The 26,177-nt window shown below is 43.5% G+C and overlaps 1 protein-coding gene across 2 annotated transcripts in view; it reads right to left on the bottom strand.

The window, feature by feature from the left end:
* Positions 1-1,333, bottom strand: part of TOP2B (DNA topoisomerase II beta) — a 58,919-nt gene extending 57,586 nt beyond the window's left edge. Inside the window, exon 1 of one of the 2 annotated variants that reach the window (XM_058290876.1) lies at positions 1,117-1,333. In XM_058290876.1, coding sequence (XP_058146859.1) covers positions 1,117-1,176 — 60 coding nt within the window. In that variant the 5' untranslated portion in view covers positions 1,177-1,333. The remainder of the gene's footprint in view (positions 1-1,116) is intronic. The other variant, XM_058290875.2, reaches the window with a different exon arrangement.
* Between the last annotated feature and the right edge of the window lie 24,844 nt (positions 1,334-26,177).

Below are 26,177 nucleotides of genomic sequence, written 5' to 3'. Positions count from 1 at the left end.
TCTCTCTCCGGGCTGTAGTCCATTCATACTGCATTACCGGAGATCTTAATAGCATTAACAAAATTCACAGGGAGCCAACAAAAGCCTTTAGCAAGGGATTTTGCAAAGCGCCTTGGCGCGCCAACCTAAATGGTTAAAATGTTTCTTTGCGATCGTTACCAGTTTGCGTTTGTTTTCACAAGGATAGAGACCTGTCGAAACGGCACAACCCCTACTCAACCCAAACCGCACCCAGAAAAGTAGCAAAAATGCGAATATCAAAGTTTCCTTGAGGTTCTTAAAAGAAAAAGAAAAAAAAAAAAAAGAGGGGGAAGTGGATCAAAAGTCCCTAAAAAAAAATGTAAGTCCTTTTTCTTTCCAGGCTACCCGGTCGGCTGGCTGAGCTGCTTTTCTCGGGGAGGGAATGACCCTGGGCTGAACTCCACGCTGAGCCAGTGAAATGCCAGGGAAGATCGATCTGCCGTGGGAACCCGGGCTCTCGGGTACCTCCCCGGGCTGCTTCTCGGCAGGCCCGAGCCCCGAGACCTCTGGACCCCAGGGCTCAGCCCGCGCCCGGCTTCCCCGCGGCGCTGACGCCCGTCCACGCGGCTCTAAACGACCCCGGCCGGCCAGGGGGCGCCCGCGGGGCGGGGCTGGGGGGGCGGCCCGGGCGCACTTGCCCTCGAACCAGACTTGGCGAATCCGCGCGCCCAGGGCCCCCGACGTCCTCCCCGCCAAGTCCCCTCCGAGGGGCGCCCGGGAGCGGACGCCTTCCCACCACACACCCCCTTCTGCAGACACCCCACGGGCGCACGCCAGGTCGCCGCCCTCGGGGCGAGGGGAGCCGGCAGGGAAAAAGAGGAAGCGGGGTCTCCGGGGCGCGCGCAGGAGCACTGGCCCCCAAAGTTTCCGCGGCCCCGGGGGGCGCAGGGAGGGAGGAAGAAAGAAAAGGGGCGGGTGTGGGGGGGGGCGGCGGGAGAAGCCCCGACGGGGCGCCCCGCGGGGAGCAGGAGCGCCCTCGAGTCCCCTCCCTTCCCCGCCCCCGCCGCGAACAATGCGCGGGCCCGGACCCCCCGCCCCCCGGGAGGGACCCCCCGCCCCCCGGGAGGGACCCCCCGCCCCGGGCCCGCCACTCACCACCCAGGTCAGCGCCCCGTTGCCGCCGGCTCCCGCGCCGCCGCCTCCGGACTTGGCCATGGCGGGCGCCTCCCGCTGCCGGGCCCCCGAGGCCGCCGCCCGCGCCCGCCCGAGGCCCCGCCGCTCCGGCCCGCGCCCGGCTCGCCGCGCTCCTAGGCGCGCCGGCCCCCGCGCCCCATAGCCGGGCCCCGGCGCCGCCGCGGGCCGAGCCCGCCGAGGAGGCCGCGCCGCCCGGCGCCCTCAAACTCGAGGCGCGGCGCCCCGGCCTAGCGCGGCCGAGCGGGCCGGCGGCGCGGGGCGGCCGAGCGGCGGCGCTGCCTCCTCAGGCGCCGCTGTCTCCTCAGGCGCCGCGGCGGGCGGGCGGGAGCGAGGCCCCGCGGGCGCGAGCGGCCGGCGCAGCCGGCGAGCCCGGGGCGTTCGGACGCGGCGGGGCCGCGGCCTCCCTCAGCCTCCGCGAGCGCGGCCCGCGCCGATCGCCTCCGCCGCCTCGAAGCCCGCCTCGGTCGGCCGCGCCGCAGCGCCGATCTCCTCACGGCCGCGCACCGAAGGGGACAATAAGCAGAGCCGCCGCCGCCGCGGCCGCCTCCCTCCTGTCCGGCATCGCCGCGCGCGCGCGCACACCCGCGGGCCCGGGAGGGCGGGCGCGCGCGCCGCTGTCAGTCCGCGCCGAGCCGCCCAATCGGGGCCCGGGCGCCGCCGCCCCGCGGCCAATCGCCGAGCCCGGAGCCCCCGGAGGGGCGGGACCCGGCGGGGAAACGTCATTGCGGGTAGCAACCGAGGGGAAGAATCGGGGCTTTTTTGTTTGTGTGTGTGTGTGTGTGTGTGTGTGTGTGTGTGTGTGTGTCTGTGGGTTTTCCGTCCGCAGGGCCGCGAGGGCCGCACCGGGGGTCGTCTGAGGGCAGCGAGGGGAGAGCGTCGAGGGGAGCTGTTTCCGCTGGGCCCCGCGGGCCAGGCCGCGGCGCTCCTCGGGCCCGGGGCGCCCGGGGGCAGGGGGCGAGCGGGAAGGAGCCCGGGGCAGGCCCGGGGGGGGAAGTATTTTTAGAGAGCGGTTAGAAACCGCAGGCCAGGGCGTTGGAGACCCCTGGTGCGTGCAGCCCCCGTGACCCCGGCCTCGGCCAGGCCCCCAGTGCACGCTGCTGTGGAAAACCTGCTGGGCCAGCCCTGCCCTCCTCCCTCCCCGCCTACAGGGGGGACCCCCAGGCGCTGGCAAAGTGCATTTCCAGAGCCTAAAGTCTCCACTCGCTGAGGACGTTCCAGGGAGAGAAGGCTTGGGTGGGGTGGGCCTGCTGCCCACCTCTTCCTTGACCTCCCTTCTCCATCCAGGCCAGAAGGGCCACTGTCACTCTTCTTTCGCAGCTGCCCAGAGCTGTCCCGTTAGCTCTGGGAGCTCACGAGCCTCTGACACTTTCCAGTAGGATTTTCAAATTCTAAGGAACAATTCCCATCCACCTTAGAGCTCTCGAAGAATGCCAGTTACCCTTACAGCCGCCCCGCAATCTTTGGCAGCTGCAAGGTGGCTTCGCTTTTCATCTTGGTTTTCAAGGCACTGCCATTCAAGAAGTAGCTGCTGGGCACAGGCTCTGCCACCCTGGGCCAGGTTCTGAGCTGGGCTCCAAAGAAAAACACTGGTGCCTGATCTCCAGCCCTGTGTGATCTGGCTGGAGGCGCAGACTTAAAGGGAGTTCACCATGCCGAGGGCCATGCAGAGGGAAAGTGGCAAAATGAGAACTGGGGGGGCCTGAAGTGCCACCAGAAAGTTGCGAGCAGAGCTTTTTGCAGAGAGGAAAACAGGGCTGCTGCCTTGTGAGAAGGTGTTTTTACGCACAGCTTCTCGTCCAACTGTGCATTTCCTCTCAAGGGAAAACAAAAATGTCTGGGGTCACAGCTTTCAACTGCCTTTCTGAGTGCAGGGGTAGGGAACTCTGAGACGTGGAAATAATTTAAACATTTTTTTTTCTTAATTAGCTCTCCGGTGGCCGTGTAATTTGGGTGCATTGATGGCTTTTGTTCAGACACTAATGCCTTTCTTTACCTTGAACGAGGGGTGCAAGCTTGAAAATCAGACCGAGCTGGGTCTCCTCTAGCCTCTGAACCCGACCGGCTAAGTAACCACGGCTTATTTAGCTTCCAGGGGGCTTGGTTTCCTCCTCCTCAGAGTGAGTATTTTTACTCTTGTACTTACTGTGACTTTACGTCTCCAGAGTACACGTCTAGTTTATAAGTTTGAAAACAGGTGAGTGATTTTAAAGGCAGAAGGTTTTTCTACAGATACCTGCCTTAAGTAGAAACCAAGCTATTAAATAGCGCCGCTGTCTTCTTTTTTAAACTTCAGTTTTGAAAGCTCTTGAGCTTCAGAGTTCAAAATGAGTGAAACAATATGTTCAAAAATCTGATAGGCTAGTTGCTGAAAATGTTTCTTTACATTTTCCTCGTAGGTGAGTCATTATGGTATCCTAAGCATGAAGAAACCATCTAGTGTGACTAGTTTTATTCTTATGGAAAATACAGACTTACCTGGAAGAATAACAAATTAAAAGTTGAATACATGCAGATCAACAAATTAAAAGTTGAATACATGCAAATCCACAAATTAAAAGTTGAATACATGCAAATTAACGCAGAGATTACATGATGAATGGGAGAAAGTGTCAGGAACAAAAATGTCTCGGCTTCTAAAGAACTGTGGTTGTTTTTAACTGTGTAAGGCAGACTTAACACATCTTCATGATAAAATTGATATTAGCCAACTTGGGCTTTTCTCTTGGGTACTGTGAAGTAATTTTCATTTATAAAATAACTAACAATAATTGCCACATTAAAAAGGTTTCTATGTCAGGTTTGTCTTGTTACTAGTTTATTTATACGTATATATTATGCAGAAAGATGTATTTCTATACCATAACAAGGGCCAGTCAAAATGAAAAATTGTAGAATTCAGTCAATCCTAAAAACCATAAAATAAAGGCCTTTAATCAAGCTTTCTGAGTAGCTTCCATGGGATCTTTTCCTAACTGCTCTAGAATTTTTATTTTCGACCTTCTGTGTACCTAATATAACAATCAGAAATATTTATTAAATTCTTACTGTGTGTTAGATACTCAGGACCTGGGGATTTGAATTGGTGATAAAGATGTGGTCTTAGTCTCTGCCTTGAGCTCACACCTTGGATTATATATTTTTTGAGCTAGTCTTTTAAGTAAGAAAGCAATTTTATGCTTATTTGTTATTTGATAAGCAGTTCACCTGATAGAAGTCACACCTATCATTCATAGTACTTTAAGTACAGTGTAGCAATAAGTTATCTAAGAAAACTGAAATTTATACTTCTAGGTATCAGGCAAAGTTTCAACAGCGTTTCCACTGAAATCATGTATTATGCTAACATTGAGATTTAGTTGGGGTGAGAAAAACTAATCTTTACCTATTGAACATTTAAAGAAGTTAATATTTGAATTCAACATCTGCAATTTTCTCCCTTCCTCTCATTATTAGTCTTTCTGGATACTTAATATATACAAATTTGCTAAGCTTAGAACAAGAAGATTTTTTCACAATATCTGTTCTACAGAAAAGTTATCCAGAAAATGACTATTAAATGTTTTAGATGTATTTTGATTTGTTATATATCTTTAGAAGTGATCTCAATGCAGGAAAGAAAGTTACCAATGTAGCTTTTTTTCATTGTAACACATAGAAAAGTGTAATATATAGCAATTAGTGTAGTAGATTAATAGCTCTGATTTTGCATAATGACTAATTGCCCCCAATATTTTGTGAGTGTAGTTTTACTTTTAAAAGGTCCTTAACATCAAAAGTAACTAAAGTGTCTGCAGATGGCTGAAGACATGGGTGACAGCACACTCCTGAGTGTTACCATTGATGGGAAGATAAGTGTGGACTGTTTGTTTTGTTTGAGTTCTTAGGTTTGCAGGAGTTTTGTTTTGTTGGTTTTATGTTTGTTTGTTTGTTTCATTTTAGTTTTGTCCAAGCAAACTATATTGATCCTCTGGTAACAACTCTAGTTACTAGTACAAACCCTGAGACATGTTAACTTATTTTAGGTGGTGTAGATCAGCAATAACTCAGGGCTTCTGGACTGATTTACTGAGTTACATGATGTGAAGAATAAAAGGCCATATACCTTTTGAAGAAGCACCTTGTTCTAAGAAAACCCTGTTTTAGGGGATGTCAGATGCTATCATTCACTTAACCTTTAGCAAAAGAATCTTGCACCATCCCAGCATGTGCATCGCCAAGTTGTAGTTGAAGTTTCTGGGTGCCTGGAGTCATCTGATTCAGTGACCCCATAGGATTATAAGACTCAGACCTCAAGAAATGAGGTAGCAGTGGCTTTCTTGACCAAACTATTTCCACTTCAGAAGAGCTGGGAACTCTGCAAGCAGATTTGCTAAGTTGCTTTCGTTCTGTTCTATATTAAAAAATTAAGGAGTTGGGGAGGCAGGAAGAACATGAAATGGTCGCTCTAGATGAATCCAAAATAAAAAGCCCTCAAGCTGGAAGTGTTTCTGGAAGAGAAGGGGGGAAAATCAGATCAATCAACAACCAAAAAATGAAATTCTTCCCCATTTGTAAAACATAAGACATCAGCCCAGGTATCTTATATCACTGATGTTGCCTGTTAATTTTCCTCTACTTTGAGAGATCCAGAAGAAAGTCTCACAAGCCTGACTTTTTTAAGGAATGTATTTCTGGCTTAAATGTTGTTCGGGAAAAGTGTAAGAACAAGACTAGCCTAATCAGTAAATAGTATACCACACAGTGCCAGCCTACCCTAGAAAGTGCCCGAGACATGGTAGGCATTCAGTAAATTGTTCAAAGAATGAATTTGGGGGTCCCAAGAAGCTCCTCCCAGCGAAACATTTCATTCACTATCCCTGATGGTACTGACGTGACCATTTAAGAGTATTCTTCTGGATCCTTAAATCTTTTGTGTTTTCAGATGTTCCTGTTTGAATACCAGAGAGAGTGAAGTACCCTAAACTTTATCAGTTAACAGATTACAAAGAATCAGGTTACAGCCTCACTCAGGTCAGGTCTTTGGAACAAGCAACAGTGCGGTGTGAAGAGAGAGGAGAGAAGGAAGAAGGGAGGTTATGGTGCCATGAGGAAGAATTTTTTTAAAAACACCTAAAAGTGTTTGACTTTTTCATTATTGTATCTGGGGTCAGGTCTGGTTAGGCAAATGGTTCAAAGGAAAATTTGACTCTGAATTTTAGGTATGCATAAATATAATCATAATTATGCACATAATGATTGCATAATCTATAGCTATGCAAGAGAAACAAGTTAGTATGATTCTATGGTCCTTGCATAATTTAGAAAACACCTGAGTGCTTGTCCTACTTTTACTTTCTAAGGTCTGTGTGAGGGGGCTAGAGACAGAAAGGGGTTGAGAGGAGAAAAAGAGAAAGAACAATACATTAATTATGGGAAATTGAGTGGGAGCATAAACCCATTTTGGCTATGGAAGTAGATCAACTGTAGCCTTGCCAATGCTTGCACTTCATTTAAGATGGCAACCCCATTTATTGAGAATGTACTATCTGTTTGGCACAGTAATGGGCAGGATCTTTCACACATATTACTTAATTAACTTTCAGCAACCCTAAAAGAGAGGTCTTATCATTCTTATTTCATAGTCAAGGAAACTGAAGGTCATAGTCACAGAGCTGTGTAAGTGGTGGAACTGAAATTCAAACCCAACTCTCTCTCAATCCAAACCCCACCCTTCTCTCATGCTGCCAAATTGGCTAACATACTTGGCAATATAGTATATTTGGCAATGTGTTAGGAACTTGGCAATATTGAGGAATAATTTCCAGCCATTGGCCCTCAGTAAAGCTCGTTGGTTGTTAAATTTCATCGCTGAACTACTGTGACAAGTATGTAGAATTGGTATGACTGGCTAGAAGTTCTTTTAGCCTGAATCTGCTTGATCTTACCTTGTCACAGAGTAAGTCACTTTTGGAAGGACCTTTTGGAGGTCCAAGGTCTTGTGACATCTTACCATCTATATGATTTTTTAAAAATAGATTTTATTTTTGAGTTTTAGGCTTACAGAAAAACTATGCAGGAAGTACAGCGTTCCTATAGCTCTCCCTTCCCTAGCATTCTCCCCATAGTTTCCTCTATTATTAATAGCGTGCATTAGTGTGTTACAGTTGAGAAAACAATATTGATACATTATTATTAACTAAAATCCATTGTTTACATGAGGGTTCGGTCTTTGTGTTGTGTGGTTCTTTGGGTTTTGCCCAATGCATACCGCCATGTACACACCATCATAGCATCATATAGAATAGTTTCCCTGTCCTCAGTGTGCTCACTTAGGCACCCTCTCCCTTCACCCCAGGCAAGCACCAAATCTACAGTTTTGCCTTTTCTAGAATGTTTCATATTCTGGTGGGAACATACAGCCTTTTTCCAGTCTCACTTCTTTTGCTTAGCGACATGCATTTATGTTTCTCCCGCTTCTTTTGGTAGCTTCTTTCTTTTTGTCATAGTTGAGTAAGGCTCCATGTTGCTGGTCACATGTGGCTTAGTAAAACCACTTTTGGAAAACTAGAAATATCTACTAAACAATCACATATCCTGTGACCCCAAATTCTACTCCTAGGTATATACAAACAAAATGCATACTTATACACACCCAAGAATACGTGCAAGAATGTACGTAGCAATATTATTATTATTCATAGTAGCACACACTAGAACCAAATCCAATTGCCCAGTAACAGAATGGATAAATTGTGTATGTAGACAACGGAATACTGCTTAGCAATGGAATGGATGATCCAACTGCTGCGTCGAACATGTATGAATCTCACATTTTAAACCAAAGAAGCCACGCGGAAAACTATACATTCTACGATTCCTTTTACATAAGGACAAAACTAATTTATAATGTTGGAAGTTAGAATGTGGTGACTGTGGAAGCAGCTTCTGGGTGCTGGTATTTTCTGTTTTCCGATCTGGGTGGCGGATAAATGAATATGTTCAGTTCAAAAAAATCATCCAGCTGTATACTTTTGAATGTTAACATGTTTCTATATCAAAGTTATGCTTCAACACATGCAAAAATAAAGTCTACTTAAAAATGCTCAATCACTTCAGCTTGAGAGAAGAAAGGGTGATAGTCTGTGGAAACACATTTTGGGCTAGATACTTCTTTACAGGGCTACCCTATGTGTTGTGAGATGGTTACCAGCATTCCTAGCCTCTACCCACTAGAAATCATCCCATAACCTCTCTCCCCACACATTTTGGCAACCAAAAACATCTCCAGACATTTCCAAACATTCCCTGAGGGACAATATCTCACTGCTACCAGCACCATTTAGAACTACTGGTATCCAGGGATGTTTATGACTCCTTTCAACAATAAAAAAAGGGATTTGATGAACATGATAGTATTATTATAAACCATGTTTTACAGATGAGAAAACGAAGGCCTAAGTTCCTCTCCTACTTATAGCTATAAGTAATAGAGGTAAGATCTGAACCCAGCCCCATCTCTCTCCAGAGCCTGTGATTTTAACCTCCTTTTAATACTGTTACAATTTTACCAAACAGCAGGTTGTTTTGGAGACCACTTTAGAACAAGGCATATCACTACTAGCTGAGAGTAAAACATGCAAGTATTAAAGAACTTTAGCTCTGGAAAGTACCCTTCAGCATCTTCTGACAGAGCTAGGAAATATTAATAAAAATTTGCTTTCTAAAAGCACCTTTATAAATTCTTTAAACAGATAGCTAATATAGCATCACCACAGTTAGTATATTTAAGTTGGACAAAGTGCCCTGCGAGCTAATCTAGTTTATGGTGGTAATAAGTCCAAGGTCAGGGTTCTGGATCTCTGCAGGTGAGCCAACTTTGCTATTGTCTTCATCACGAATGCATCGAGCCCCTACGCTTACCGCACAGTGCTACTGTCCTCCGGCTCCTGACTTCCTACCCAAAGCTGGGAAGACGTCTTGCAACAACATAGCCTTGACAAGGCAAATCAAGCAGCACGTGGGGAGTAAGATAAATTCAGACTGAAGTAGCTACCGGTATGTACCAGGTTTTATTTATTTATTTTAATGTTTAAGCCTTTTACAGTCTTTATCTCTTTATTTCAAAAATATTTTTATGTACCTCCTATGTACCAGATGGAGCAGCAGGGGCTAGGGATACAGAACTAAACAAGAGAGGAATAGAGCAGAATTCAAAGGAGCGTGTATTCTAGTGTGGTATGAAGACAGTAAATAACTAGCTGCTCAAATGATTTCAATTAAGTTATTGTGATTAGTGGAGGGAAAGCACGTAATATCGTGTGGCAGGAGGTGGAGTGTAGGGGGAAGATTTTCCCAAGGAAATTATGTTGACAGGAGCTCTGAGGGGAGAGTATGAATTAACATTGCAAGAGTAACAAATAGTGTGTGTAAAACTCTGAGACAGGAAGGAGCAAGGATTTGCGGAGGAAGTGACAATAAAACTTGCTGGAGAGGAAAGCCATCATCAGATCAAGCAGGGACTGGAGGGGCATGTTAGGGATTTTTATCTTTGGTCCTGAAAAAAAAAATCAGTAGATAACCACTGAAGGATTTTTAAGTGTCCTGATTAGATTTGAAGTGTTTCTGTTTGTGCCAACATTCTTACTATCTCATTTTTACAGAGGAGAAAACCAGGGTCAGAGTCTGGGAAGTTTATATTACAGTTCCTACTAAAAGATATTGTTTCCTTTCACTACCAAAAAAATAAGATAAAATGGGTCAGGTTGTCATCGTCTCTCTGTTACTAACACCTAGTGGATCCTTCCTAATATTGCCCCTAAAATTCTCCCCTTATAAGGGATTACAGGGCCTCCCTTTAAACCAGGGGTCCTTAACATTTTTTGTTCCATGGATCACTTGGGTCGCTGGCTAAGAGCCCCTGCTTTAAACAATGAACGGGGGCTTCAAAGCCTAATAGAGGCTGTGTTACTAATGATTCTGTTTCTACGTTGTTCTTTAATTATAATACCTGTCATATTAGACTCTCTTCTGATGAATAATCTGAGGAATATGATGAATTATGAGTGATTCCCTTGTACTGGAGTTCTAAGTACAAAATATACCGAGTGATTCCAATATCAAATCCAGAAACCACCATTTACAGGCTATCATTTTAAACCCCGATTCTGTAAACACATCACCCATAAATTCATGACTTTCTTCCATTACCAATAGTAAAGTTCTCTCTGTAAGAGCCAAAGTTTTCTGACAATCACATAATGATGGTATCACCTTGTTATGAGCATGTGATAATACAGAATAGTAACTAATGTTCCACAACAATGCAAGGAATTGGTTGTGGGGCAATATATGGGAATCCTGTATGGTATGTATGACTGTTTTGTAAACTCACAACTTCTCAAATAATTTTTCAAAAAGCCTGAAGTGTTTTGCCCTTACCTTAGTCATGAATTTCTCTCAGGGATGTCTCATACTTCCAAAAAACTTTTTTAAATTAAGATATCTCCTACCTTCATGTTTACATATTTTTCTTGTTTGTTCGATTGTCTCTAGTAACTGAAAGGAAATGGTATTTTTTTCCAGCTGTTTTTAATCCCCTTGCCTCAATTGTGTAGGTTTTATTTGTTAAATCATCCATTTCAATGTATATTTCGCTGGGGCTCTAATTTCTTCTCTGTAAAATGTAAGGGATGTGAATTCAATATTCCCTTCAAGCTAAATATTTGATTTTTTTACTCTTCTCATTATACAAGTGTAAACGTAATCATTTGAAAAGTGACTGATGCATTTGCCCCATTCACAGCTTTTAGAGTTCCTTCTTTTCTGTAACTTGATACCAAATCATTTCACCTTTTGCCCACACTGTTGGCTTTTGAAAGAATAAATAAAGTCAGGATTCTTTCAACAACACTGAATGAAAATATCCATTGTTTACAAGTAAGGCTCAAAAATAAAAATATTCCTAGTTAAACAGGACAGAACAAGACATGTGACTGGATCCATTCTGTGCTTGGTTTTGGTAAAGTCAAAAATGCCTTTGGCAAGAAGAAAAACTTTCCCTATTTGCAGATGATGTGCTCCTATGTACAGAAAGTCCTTAAAAAGCCACAAAAATGTTTCTGAGCTAATAAATGAAAGTCCTTAAAAAGCCACAACAAAGTTTCTGAGCTAATAAATGAATTCAGCAAAGTGGTAGGGTATAAGGACACTTCAAAATTAGTACTGCTTCTGTACATAAACAACGAACAAGCAGAATAAATCATGAAAAAAAGCACAAATCACAAAACAACTGAAAGAAATCAAACATCTAGGAATAAATCTTGCCAAAGTTATAGACGACTTGTACACAGAAAACTATAAAACATTGCTAAAAGAAATTAAAAAAGTCCTAAATAAATGGAGGGACATTCTATGTCCATGGATTGGAATGCTAAATATTGTTAAGAGGTCCATTTTGCCCAAAGTAACTTACAGATTCAATGCAATCCCAATCAAAATTGTGGTTACCTGAAAGCCTGAGGTACCTATTGGACACCATTAAGTGTACCAGTAAATGCATTGTGGGAGTCCCAGAAAAAGAGAAGGGGAAAGAGAATATTCATAGAAATAATGGCTGAAAACTTCCCATATTTAATAAAAGACACTGATAAACACAAATATGCTCAACACACTCCAAACAGGATAAACCCAAATAAACACACACCATGTCATTATAATCAAACTGTTGAATGCCAAAGATAAAGCAAGAATTCTGAAAGATGCGAGAGAAGCAACATGTCACAAATAAGGGAACCTCCATAAGATTAAGTGCAGATTCTCATTGGGAAACATGGGGGCAAGAAGGCAGTGGGAAGACATTTAAAGTGCTGAAAGCAAAAGATAGCCAACCAAGAATTCTGTATCCAGCCAAATCGTCTTTCAAAAATAAGGAAGGGATTAAGACATTCTCAGAAAAATAAAAGCTGAGCAACTTGATTACCACTAGGCTGACCCTGTAAGAAATAACAAAGAGAGTCCTGCATGTTGAGGGGAAAGAACAGTAGATGATTGGCTGGAGCCAAATAAAGAAAGATCTCTAGTAAAGAAAATCACATGGACAAATATAAATGTGTACTATTGTATTTTTACTTGTCTCTCTGCTTTTTACTCCTACAGAATCTAAAAGGCAAATGCATAAAATACAATAATGGTTTTAGACTAAAGGTATAAATATTTAATTTGTGGCAAAAACTACGTAAAGGTGGGGGGATGGAGGGGTATCGGAACATAGTTTATGTTTACTGTTGAAGTTAAGCTGGTATCAAGGCAAATGAGATTGCTATAGATTTAGGATGTTAATTCCAAAGAAAATATCAGAGAAGATGTAAACTCATAGAAGCAGAAAGCAAAGTATAGGTTACCAAGTAAGAGGCAGGAGCAATGGGGAATTAATACAAAGTAAATGAGTGTAGAGCTTTGGTTTGGGGTGAAGGGAAAGTTCTAGTAATGGTTGGTGGGAAGGGTACTGGCAACATTGAGGATGTGATTAATCCCATTGAATGATATGTTTGGGAGGGGCTGGGGTGGAAGATTTCTGTTGTATATATCCCTTCACAATTAAAAAAAGAAAGGAAAAAAGAAACTAAAGAGATAATGATGAGGTGGCGGACTTGGCCCAGTGGTGAGGGCACCCATCTACCACATGGGAGGTCCACGGTTCAAACCCTGGGCCTCCTGACCTGTGTGCAGCTGGCCCATGCGCAGCGCTGATGCGCGCAAGGAGTGCCGTGCCACGCAGGGGTGTCCCCCGTGTAGGGAGCCACGCGCAAGGAGTGCACCCCGTAAGGGGAGCCGCCCAGCGCGAAAGAAAGTGCAGCCTGCCCAGGAATGGTGCCTGCCACACACACACACACACACACACACACACACACACACACACACACGGAGAGCTAATGCAACAAGATGACCCAACAACAACAATAAAAAAGAAACACAGATTCCCGTGCCACTGACAACAGAAGCAGACATAGAAGACGCAGCAAATAGACACAGAGAACAGACAACTGGGGTGGAGGGGAAGGGGAGAGAAATAAATAAATAAATCTTTAAAAAAAGAGAGATAATGACAATTAAATGCAAAGCATGATACTGGATGAGATCTAAGTATGGAGGAGAAAAGACTCAAAAGGATATTATTGGGGCATAAGAAAAAATTGGAATATAGAATCTAAGCTTTATATCAATGTTAAATTTCTTGAAGTTGATAACTTCACATAAGGTGATTATGTAAGGGAATAACCTCATTCGTAGGGACCTTACATGGAAATATTATGTGATCAAGGAGTATCATCTGTGCAACCTGGTCATAAATGTTCAGAAAACAGACTGATTGGCAGCTCAAGAGGCTGGTTGTTAGCATCATGCTGCAAAGTTGGCAAGTGTTAAAACTGGAGGATGTGCATGTTTGGAAGAGTAGGGGTGGGTCAGAGTTCTCTGTATGGAGTCTGTATTATTTTGCAAGTGTCCTGTAATTTGAAATTAGTTCAAAATAAAGTTTTTAAAATGGTTATTTTATGTTAGTACAATAAAATGTTTAAAAATTGCCTTAGGCTGCTTGAAACATTATTTTGGAATCTCCACCTTGTATTAGAACATTCTTCTAAAAGATCACGAACCTGGGAGATTATTGTTTCACCCAATCTCCATCATTCAATTTATCTTCCCACAGGAGAGCGCAGAGCCTAGAGTTCCAGCAAAAGAAATACCTTGGATTTATGATTGTTCAGCCTCTTAACAAGTTGACCACTCATTTCACCTCTCTTGAAGAGACATCTAGACTTTCCCTATTCGTTAAAGGCCTCCACATAGACTGAATGAAACTTTATTAAACTGATGTGTTTTCATTTGTGAAGCTCCCTTGTTCTACCTTTTAACTGGCTTTGTAAGTTAAATTGTAATCACTCTAAATTAAGTCACAAAATCATTTGCTAATAAACTCAAATCATAGAAGGTCAAGACTAAATCAAGGCCAAAACCCACAGTAGCTTGCTGTAATTGTGTTTCCATGTCACAGCTATGTCACTAGCTGCTATCTCCAGCGCACACACAAAAAAAGTCTAGAGATTGTAATAACAAAACTGGCAGCCCTGTTTTTGTGCTTTTGGTGTTGGTGCTGAATTCTTCTGATATTTCCTATCTATCTACTCTGTCTCCTTGTAATAAGCTATTCTCCTTTCCCTTTCACCCTGACTTCCTAGCATCAGAGCTAAAGCCAAAGCCTCATTTTAGAAGTCCAAGATTGAAACCCTACTCCCCGAGTCTAACCCCAGAAAGTGGGTAATTTAGAATCAAATGAAGAGAGGTAATGGAATTGTTCACCAGGCAAACATAATAAAACCAGAAGCATGAGGAAAGAATTACCAATTCAAAACATAATTTCATATCTCCATACTGCCCCGTGACAAAGTTCCAACATTCCTTTAACTAGAAATACCTTTCAATCCATGTTTAATGAGGACAGTAAAACTGCGAATTCCACTGCTCCAAATCCCTCGTTGACTCACATTTACCTTAAGCTACATTTCCAGAAAGGTGGTTTTGTCAGAACAGACTGGTGTTTCAGAGAAGCAGAGGGAAGGCCTGAAGGGAGGAAAATAGACAAAAAGAAGAGTCAGAGGAACACTGCAAATAAACTTTTCCTGATTCTAAATTTTGCCTGGGGCCAGCTTTGGTTGTGTTTCCGAAGGGTAGGAAGCTTTGGATCCACTCTGTTTAAGCAACTGGTCATGACATTCAATCTCTGGTATTCCTTCAACTTAGACGCTGATGTCCAGGGCCAAGTCTGGGATACCCCATGCTGCCTGGAGTTATAAATCCCTCCTTTATTTTTTAATTAAAAAAAAATTTTTTTTAAGATACTTAGATGACATAAATGTTACATAAAAATTAGAAGGGATTCCCATATGCCCCACTTCCTCCCCCTCCCATACTTTCCCACATTAACAACATCCTTCACTAGTGTGGTACAATTAATGAGCACATTCTGGAACACTGCCACGAAGCATGGATTAGAGTTTACATTGTAGTTTACACTCTCTCCTGCACAATTTGTTAAGTTATCACAAGATAGATAATGGTCTGTATCTGTCATTGCAACGTCACGCAGCACAATTCCCAAGTCCCGAAAATGTCCCCATAGTACACCTCTTTTTCCCTCTTCCTGCCGTCAGATCCTCCAGCGGCCACTGCCTCCACATCAATGATAGAAGTTCTTCCATTGCTAGAATCACAAAATCTATCCCTTCTTTAGGGAACAAGGCTATTTTACATTTGAGCGATGTATATAGTCTGTGCTATGTATTTTGTAAAGTGATGTAGCCATTTAGACTACTTTAAAGTGATAAACGGAGAGGCCGTGCAACATGTCACTATCACTCAGGTAACAGCAGAGTTGGGATTCAAAAATGGGCAAGTTCCACTCCTCAGGCCATACTCCTTTTCTATTCTTTACCTTCCTAACCTTAAAATTACTACACACTTATTCACCTAATAGCTCCTCTAGCCCCATTGCTACAGTCCTAAATATCCCACTCTTACCATTTTGAGTATGTCATATAAACATTTAGGAAAACTTCATTTAGGACACATAATCCAGAGGAGAAAAATTTCAAGAAAAGGCTGTATTTTTTAAGGCTGAATATAAATGTCACTTTCAAAAAGAACTATTTTCGTTGGCACTTAGAGTGCATTTTACAACAAAATCATGACCAACATTAACATTGACTCTAGGCAAAATTGTGAAGTAAATAACGTCTTTTAAGTCCTCAGTCACATAAATTCTGCATCAGATCACGTCTTAAGATAAGATCTGAAAGTCATTTGCATTCAGGATTAACTACTTCAAAATTGAGGAAGGCTTTGCTTTTTATAGGATTTAAAGTTTCAAGAAACAGCCTGACTTTGCAGGTCCTTCTATATGTTTATGTGTATAATGAAACTTTTAGAAGGGAATATTACACAGCATTTTCAAAAAATATTTGATCGCAGAACACTTTTCTCCACAGAGAAACAGAAGGAATGCATCTTGGGAAACACTGGCTAATAGGCAACCTGCCAAATTGTCCCTGCAATAGTTGAGTTTTCCTCTATACATTCCTAAGTAGTTAAAACAATCCAAAAATGAAATTAAGGAAACAGTTTCATTTACAATAACATAAAAATTACTTTGGAATAAATTTAACAAAAGAAGTATATTCTTTATTACAAATTACTTTTGGAGCTTAACAAAATTTATAGTCGGAATACTCTAAAACATGGTTGAAAGAAATTGAAGACTAAATAAATGGAGAGACATCCCATGTCATGGATCAGAAGACTTAATATTATTTAGATGGCAATACTCCTCAAATGGATGTATAGATTCAAGGAAGGCAATCCCTATGAAAATTCCAGATGGCTTCTTTATAGAAATCAACAAGCTGATCCAAAAAATACTTTTGGAAACTCAAGGAACCTTGAATAGCCAAAATAATTTTGAAATAGAAGAACAAAGTCTGAAGACTACCACCTCCCAGTTTCAATAATTACTACAAAACAACAGTAATCAAGACACTACAGTACAGGCACAAGGACAGACATATAGATCAATGGAATAGAATTGAGGGGCCAGAAAGTAATCTCCCATGTGTCTATGATCGCTTGATTTCAACACAGGTGTCAAGAGCACTCAGTGGGGAAAGACTGGTTATTTCCACAAATGGTGCTGGCACAACCGGATAGGCACATGCAAAAGAATGAAGTTGGACCCTTATCTCATGCCATACCCAAACAGAAACTCAGAATGGATCGAAGACCTAAATGTGAGAACTATAAAATTCTTTGAAGGAAAATAGAGGGACAAATCGTTATGACCTTAGATTTTGCCATAGATTCTTAGATATGACACCCACAGATACAAACAAAAGATAAATTGGACTTCAAAATAAAAGAAAAATTGTGCATTAAAGGACACCATTGACACAGTGATGAAAAGAATGGGGCAAAAAAGGTGCAAATCATATTTGATAAGGGACTTGTATCCAGGATATTAAAAAAAAATTCTTAGAACTCAATAAGGAAACAGCAAAGCACGCAATTTTAAAAATGTACAAAGGATTTGAATAGAGATTTCACCAAAGAAGATATACAGGTGGCCAATCCACGCATGAAAAGATACTCAACATCATTAAGAAAATGCAATTCACAATCACCGTGAGATACTACTTCACACCCAGCCAAATGGCTAGAATCAACAAGTCAGATAATAGCAAGAGCAGATGAGGATGTGGAGAAACCAGAACCTCACACATTGCTGGTGCAGTCAATTTGGAAAACAATCCCACAGTTTTGCAACAAGTTAGTCATACAGTTACAGTTCGACTCAGCAGTTCCACTGCTAGGTATCTACCCAAGAGAAACGAAAATATGTCCATACACACACACAAACTTGCACATGAATGTTCATAACAGCATGATTCATAATAGCCAAAAGATGGAAACACCCCAAATGTCCATCAAGGGATGAGTGGATAATTAAAATATGGCATATCCACGCAATGGAATATCATTCAACTGTGGAAGGAACGAAGTTCTGATTCATGCTACGACAAGGATGTACCTTGAAAACATTATGCTAAGTAACAGGAATCAGACTCTAGGGCCACATATCATATGATTCCATTTATATGAAATGTCCAGAATAAGCAAATATGTAGTCAGAAAGCAGATTAGTGGTTAAGGGTGCGGGTGATGGGAGGATTTGGGGGTGATAGCTAAATGGTAGGGGTTTCTTTTTGAGGTGATGAAATGTTCTAAAATTGATTGTAGTAATGGTTGCAAAACTCTGAAAATACTATAAACCACTGAATTGTATACTTTCAAAGGATGAATTGTATGGTATGTGAAACAGATCTCAAAGCTGTTACAAAAAAGCCCTATCGTACAGCTGCCAATAATGTAGTCAGTGAATCAATCAGTTCCTTCCATGAACTGTTTGTTTTTGCACCAGAATATAAAATTGTAGCAAGACTTCTTGATAAGAAGGTAGTGTGCTGATTATTCAGATACAAACTTTTTATTTGGTGGCCTGCCTATTCTGAATAGCACTAACAGATAGCAGTTCACAAAACCAGAATGGTTTCGAGTGCCTCTGGTGATTGTGGCTCCTAAGCCTGAAGTGAAGAAGGCAAGTGCTTCTGTAAGAGTGGCTGTGCCAAAGTTCTCACATTGGCAGGTGGCTCACGGGGGGTTCATGAAAGAGACTTTGTAGGGAAGTGCCAGGGTTGGGAGTATGGTTGGGGCATGGAGATTAGTGGTAGAGAAAGGACAGGAACAGAAAAGTCAAGCTGATGTGAACTGAAAGGCGAACAAGAGAATGCGAGCTAGGCATCAAAAATACCAATTTATTCAAATTTAGCATCCTTAAGAAACACCTGGGAGAGTGCTAAAAAAAAAATGTGGATGCTAAGGTGCCAGCCCACTGCCCTGGCTGGAATAGAGAAGAACCCGAGGTGAGGGCCAGGAAACTCTTCAACAAGCACTCCAGAAAATTCCAACACAAGTGGTCCCTGAACCCCATGTTAAACCAGTTAATCAGAGGAAAAAGAAGCAAATATATACATGTGGCGGCATATGGGATTTTCTGGCGATGGATCCCTGGTTGATACAGGAGGTATCTTAAGACTGAAGCTATCAGGTTTTTAATGAAAAACAAAACAAAACTGAGTTTAACCACTTTGCAATATGAGCTTTTGACTTATTCTTCCTCTAATTGGAAATCAGGACTGTAAACAGTTCTGTATTTTTAATGCAAACCATAAAAATAGGATGTAGTCATAAAGGATGTTAGACGTGGTAATGAAATTACATAAAAATGATAGCTTCAATGATTTTCACCTTTTCTCAGTATAAAGTTATAGAGGTGGAGTCCCTCAATGTGTTGTGTTGAAAGTAACTTCAATTGGATTAGGGTTTAAAGAGACCTTGGTTTTAGGGTTCACATTTAAAGCGGGCTACAAACAATGAGACTAGGCCTTGAATCAATCAACCAAACTACAAGTGTTTATTGAACACCAACCACAGGCACCATGGAAAAAAGAAGACATTTAAAAGAGTGCCCTTGACTTCAAGGATAGTATAAATATGGAGTAAAGGTATTAATAATAAATGATCAATCATTTATTCATTCAACAAACATTTACCGAGTCCCTACTGGGCTGAACGTTGGTGAATATTAAAGAATTATTATTTTGCATTTGTTATATTATTCTTTATGGCTTTTTGCATGTGTATTAGTCAGGGCTCTCCAGAGAAGCAGAACCAATAGAGTGTGTGTGTGTGTGTGCGTGCATGCTTGTGTACATAGGGAGTGGGGAAAGAGAGATTTTTTTTAAGGAATTGGCTCACGCGATTGTGGGAGCTGGCGAGTTTGAAATCTACAGGGCGATCCGGTAGGCTGGAAAAATTCAGGCAAGAGCTGATGCTGGAGGCTTGGGGCACAATTTCTTTTTCTCCCGGAAGCCTCAGCTTTCGCTCTTAAGGCCTTCCGCTGATTGGGTAAGGCCCACCCACCTTGCTGAGGGTAAATGCCTTTAAAGTCAATTGATTGCAGGTGTCATTTGCAGCTACGAAATACCTTCACGGCAACATTTAGCTCAGTGTTTAACCAAGCAGCTGGGCACCAGAGCCTCGCCAGGGTGCCACTTAATGTTAACCTCCACAGTATGTCTGAACGATTTTAGAGTAGGTGACTTCTAAAGAGTTAATTAAATTGTTTTTTTAAAAGATTGATTTATTTATTTCCCCCCCTTTCCTTCCTCCTGCCCTACTGTTTTTGCTGTCTGTGTTGTCTTCTCTTCTCTAGGATTCACTGGGATTCGATCCCGGAGCCCTCTGATGGGGAGAGAGGTGTCCTGTCAGTTGAGCTACCTCAGTTCCTGGAACTTCACCTTGACTCTCGCCTTTGTTGGGTCATCATCTTGCTGCGTGACTCCCTTGCACGGTGCACTGGCTCAGCACATGGGCCCTCACACAGGCTCTGGCTTGCCTTGTGGGCACGCTTTCTCTTCTTTTCCACCAGGAGGACCCAGGGATCGAACATGGGTCCTCCCACGTGGTAGGCGGAGGTCCTATCACTTAAGCCACATCTGCTTCCCTAAATTAAGTTTTAGCCTTAGTCACTAACAACTGCTAATATTGTTATTGATTTCAGGTTTTAGTAAAGAAGTCTAGAACTCAAGAGCAGTTAGGATTAGCACTGATTGGAAAATACACCTTCAATTGTTCCTAAAGTCAAAAAATCTGGTAACTACTTTTTAAAAATTAAAAAAAAAATTTATCGAAGGATATCACTCACACATAAACTTACATAAACAATAAGTGTATAGTAATAGTTGTAAGCTTACAAAATAAATATACATAACATCATACAGGACTCTCATACTTCACCTTACCATCAATACCTTACATTATTGTGAAACATTTTTAACTAATGATTGAAGGGCAACCTCAAACTATTACTACTAGCCAAAGTATTTTTTCTCCAGTCCACCATATTATTATTAATACTATTTTATCATTTTTACATGAACCTACACAAGTCATAATATTATATCATTTTTACATGAATGCATAAACAATAAGTGTATAGTAAAGGCTGTGAACCTTCTATATGCATAACATCCTACAGGGGTCCCATACTTTTTATTTGCAAGTACTTGACTTTCCAGGCGCCTTTATTTTGAACCCTTCATTTCATCCATTCTGGTACTCAGTGCACACTACGTGGTCTTGTTTCCTGAGTCTTTCACGCTTATCTCTCTTGGTCTCTCCGTAGAACCTGTCTTCTGCCTGCTTGTGTTCCTATCACGTAGCACCAAGTCCTAACGATTGTTAATGATGATCCATTCAAATGTGAAAGAGCCTTGTTGTGAGAACAGTGTAATTGGATGGGTGTAAAACCGGGACGATGAGATCACTATGTTATTTCAATGTTCTACGGTACAGAGTTGGTATCTAAGAATGTAGGTGATGATCGATTGAGAAGAGTAATAAAATGTGATATAATGGAATTGCACCATTTTACTGAGGATGATGGTAACAGATTTTTCTGATCAAGAATGACTTACGGGTCAGTAAAGTTCATTTATGCTTGCCCTGAAGAAGAATGTTTGAATACATTGATCAGTCCAATTTCTTGGGCAATGTAGGGCTGTATAAATGTTAATACCAAGTTAAAAATCTTTGCCTGGTAGAAATTCAAAATCTAGAGCAAAGATAACAGAAAAAAAAGGGCATATTTAATTAAAAAACAAAGCAGACAGGACAAAATTTAATGCAGTTCAGTCTTTTAATTTTTGTGTTTGAGAAGTACTATAAACTGCTTGCGGGTAGTATTTTTCCTTCTATGTTATATGTATGCCAATATTGGGAGATGAGCTGAATTAATATCTCAGCTTCTAGAAACTGCCAGTCATTTCTGATCTGCCTTGCCAAGTGTATCTGCCAACCTTCAATTCTGCAAGCTCTCTACACTCACAGCCCCCCACCCCAGATACCTGCCTGCATCTTCAAATTCTCTAGGAGCTCCTCAGTTCAACTGCTCTCCGTTCAACAGCCTCGACTTCCCTTCCCCCTTTGCCTTCTACTGAACCCACTTGGCCAAACTTCAGCCTGGGCCTCGACTACCCCACGGGCTCCGCTATGACCCCAGGACTGTTGAGTGCTGCTGGGAAAATGGAAAAACCCACCTTGCTACTCATGGGGGTCCCCTGGGACATGCAGACTCCCAGGTTCCACCCCAGGTTGGCTGACTCAGAATCTGCATTTTAGCACGATCCCCAAGTGATTCATATGCCCGATTAAATTGGCAAGCATCAACAGAAAACACGGGCGATACTACAATCACAGCTCCAGGTGATGCTACAGATTGTGGCCTCCAGTCCCCAGCTAGCCTCAACCCTTCCAGATGCTTTCCAGGCTCCCCAGGCAGCAGGCCGTCCTGTTCCCCAGAGCTGTGACTTCAAACTTGATCCTGCCCTTTGAAGTCCACCCCTTGGCTTCCCCCTCCCTCTTGCCAGCAAATAACACTGCCTCTTCCCATGAATAATAATAATAAAAAAGCCCCACTGCCCAACTCCCATCCCAGTTTTTTTTTTAAGTTTTATTTTTTATTTCTCTCCCCTTCCCCCCCAGTTGTCTGCTCTCTGTGTCCATTCGCTGTGTGTTCTTCTGTGTCCACTTGCATTCTTGTCTGCAGCACCGGGAATCTGTGTTTCTTTTTGTTGTGTCTCTTGCTGTGCAGCTCTCCGTGTATGGTGCCACTCCTGGGTGGGCTGCACTTTTATTGCATGGGGCGGCTCTCCTTACAGGCACATCCCTTGCGCGTGGGGCTCCCCTACGCAGGGGACACCCCTGCGTGGCACAGCACTCCTTGCATGCATCAGCACTGCGCATGGGCCAGCTCATTACGTGGGCTAGGAGGCCCTGGGTTTGAACCCTGGACCTCCCATGTGGTAGGCGGGCGCTCTATGAGTTGAGCCAAATCTGCTTCCCCCATCCTAGTTTGACCTACCTCTGTTTTCTCCTGTCCTGCATAACAGAAAAGGAGATTTTCTCACAGATTCTGGTCACTTCTTATGCACCCACAAATCCTCAGTCTCCCTGCTCCTCCTGGGATTTTAATCTGCCATAGTCATGTAAATATGCATCTGTTTCTGCCTCAACACATTCCTTTCTTTTCACCTGCAGCTTCTATCTTCCTCTCATTTCAGATTCAATCCTCAGCCCACTGCAGGCTGGCTTCTCCCTCCCCATCCCTTAGACTCAGCCCGAAGGAACCGATCTCCCTGTGCAACATCTGTCACTGGTGGCCCCTCGCCCACGGGGCTCCACTCTTCCTGCGGTTGTTTTCATTCTCCTGCCACTTCTGTCTCCTTCATGAACCCATTTTCCTCTCCCTGTACCTCAAGATTTGTGTTCCCCCGGGACCCAGCCCGAGCATTTCTCTTTTCTCTTTGCTCACTGTGTGTTCACATCCAAACCCAGGCAACATGCTTATAATAATTCCCAGGCTATAGCCCAGATCTCTCTAAGGAATCTGCATTTTTCAGCTACTCGTGTGTAGCTCCATGAAGATGTAACGGAAACAACTCTAGTCCAGCATGTCCCAAAAGGATTTCACTTATTAATTTAACACAGCGCATTGATCACCTACCATGAGCCAATTCAAGGTGCTGGGGACACAGAAACACACATGGGTTCTCCCTTCCCCCCAGCTGGTGAAGCTCACATCTGGGGGCATATTGACAATAAACAGACAAATAGACAAAAGGCGGTGGCGATGGTACAAGAAAAATCAAGGTAGATGAGAGAGTGAGGGCCACAAGGCTGGGGGGCGGGGTGTGCTTTTCTATTTGGGGTGATCGGGAAAGACCTTTCTGATAAGCCGACATTTGATTAGAGACCTGAAGAAAGAAGGCAACGAGTCATGGGAAATATGGGGAGAGAAAATTCCAGCCTGAGGCAACAGAAACTGTCAAAAGTCCTGAGGCACGGGTGCCTTGGTGTGTCCCCAAAACAGCAAGGACCCTTGCACGACTGGAGCAGTGGGCGTGGTCCCAGGGGGCAGCAGGGCCTGGTCGTAGAGGGTCCGACCGGCCAGGCAGAGGACTACCCTTTGACACTTAGTGAAATGGGGGCCACTTGAGTTTTGAACAGGGGAGTGACACGTCCTGACTCGATTTACAGTCACCCAGTCCTACCCCTCCCTTCCTCTTTCTCCAACTCCATGAAAGACTGTTCTAGCATCTCGGCCCTGATATTTCCCATTCTCTTTCTTTTTTTTTTTTTAATTTATTTCCGCCTCCCCCTCACCCAGTTGTCTGCTCTGTGTCCATTCGCTGTGTGTTCTTCTTTGTCCACTTGCATTCTTGTCAACAGGAATCTGTGTCTCTTGCTGTGTCAGCTCTCCGGTGTGCGGCGCCACTCCTGGGCAGGCTGCGCTTTTTTCGCACTGGGCGGCTCTCCTTACGGGGCACACTTCTTGAGCAAGGGGCTCCCCTACATGGGGGACACCCCTGTGTGGCACACCACTCCTTGCGTGCATCAGCACTGCATGTGGCCCACCTCACCACATGGGTCAGGAGGCCCTGGGTTTGAACCCTGGACCTCCCACGTGGTAGGTGGACGCTCTATCTGTTGAGCCAAATCCGCTTCCCCATTCTCTTTCTTAAGGTCCATGGGCCCCCGGGCAATATTCTGCTGTTAAATGCACCACCATTTGCACAAGGATTCCCAGTCGCTAGTTGCTCATGGTCGAGAATAGCATAACCATAATTTTTATTCATTTTCCAAATCCGGTGTGGTGGTTTGGAGCTGTAGGTACCCCCAGAAAAACATGTTCTTGAACCTAATCTGTTCCTGTGGGTGTGAACCCATGGTGAGCAGGGCCTTGGATGAGGTGACTTGAGCGAAGGTGTGGCCCAGCTCAGCCAGGACGGGCCTTAATCCTGTAGAGGAGTCCTTTGTAAGCAGAATGAAATTCAGCAGATAGAGCTGAAATCAGTGGGACCCGGAAGAGAAGGGAGAGACCAGGAGAAGCCGCCATGTGCCTTCCCGTGTGACGGAGGAGACAGGACCGAGGATCACTGGCAGCCAGCCCCGGAACGCCCCATCACACCATGATGGCTTGATTTAGACTTTTTTCTTTGCCTCAAAACCATGGGCGAATAAATTCCCAGTGTTCAGCCAACCCATTGCATGGTATTTGCTTGAGCAGCCAAGGAAATTAAAACATCCAACAAGTAATAAAGTACTTCAAATCTAAGACTTTTTTTTCCTCTAAAGAAAATACAGGAGGGAAGTGGATGTGGTTCAAGCGATTGGGCTCCTGCCTACCACACGGGACGTCCCTAGTTTGGATCCTGATGAGAGTAGACAGCGCGTTGGCACAACGGGCAGCCATGGCAAGCTGACACAACACGATGATGCAAGAAGAAAAATACAGTGAGAGACAAAACAGAGAAGGGAGAGGAAGTGGCTCAAGTGATTAGGCGCCTCACTCCCACATTGGAGGTCCCGGGTTTGGTTCCCAGCACCTCCTAAAGAAACAAAGAAGATGAGCAGATGCAGTAAGTGCAAACAACGAGGGGGTGGGGAGAAATAAACAAAATAATTTTTAAAAAAACAAAACAGGAACTATCTTTGAGTCAAAGTAGCAGAGGTCTTAAAATAAGAAAGTATAGTCTTCCTATTGTGAAAACATACTACAGAGCAGTGAATATCCTGAGTGTTGTGTCACACATCCTAGGGGACTCTGGCATAAAGGAAGAAGCCATTGTTTGACAGAAGAGTAAACTGAAGCTGGGAAAATGAAGTGACCAACTCAAGTCACAAAACTAATAAGAACATAAACTAGGAAGAGGATGAGGCTCAAGTGATTGGGCTCTGGTCTACCCAGGTCCTGGGTTCGATTTCCAGGGCCTCCTGGTGAAGGCAAGCTGGCCCACATGGAGAGCTGGCCCACATGGGAGAGCTGGCAAAATAAGATGATGCAACAACAATAAAAGAGACAGAGGAAAGACAATGAGAGACCCAACAAACCAGGGAGCTGAGGTGGCTCAAGGAATTGTGTGTCTGTCTCCCATGTCAGAAGGTCCCAGGATCGGTTCCCGGTGCCTCCTAAAGGGAAGATGAGAAGATGAGCAGACACAGAAGAATGTGCAGCAAATGGACACAGAGAGCAAACAGTGAGCGCAAGCAGCAAGGCGGTGGGAAAAAAATAAATAAAATAAACCTTTAAAAAACAAAACATACTGTCTCCTGTCTCTGTGCACCTACCCACCAATTTAACATATCCCCACAGCAGGAGCTCTTAACCTTTTGTGTTCCACAGATTCCTTACTAAATCCACACTAGCCTGTGTGTATTTAATAAATACATCACACCTGCCCCAACACAGCCCCACAAGAACAATGTTTTTCTGAATTTCAGTTCAAGATCACGGACCCCTGGTTAAGAACCCCTGTCCC

Source organism: Dasypus novemcinctus, chromosome 31 (assembly GCF_030445035.2).
Source record: "Dasypus novemcinctus isolate mDasNov1 chromosome 31, mDasNov1.1.hap2, whole genome shotgun sequence".
In the NCBI taxonomy this organism is placed as follows: Eukaryota; Metazoa; Chordata; class Mammalia; order Cingulata; family Dasypodidae; genus Dasypus; species Dasypus novemcinctus.
Note: the sequence above shows the minus strand (reverse complement) of the source record. Positions and strands in the feature narration are given on the sequence as shown.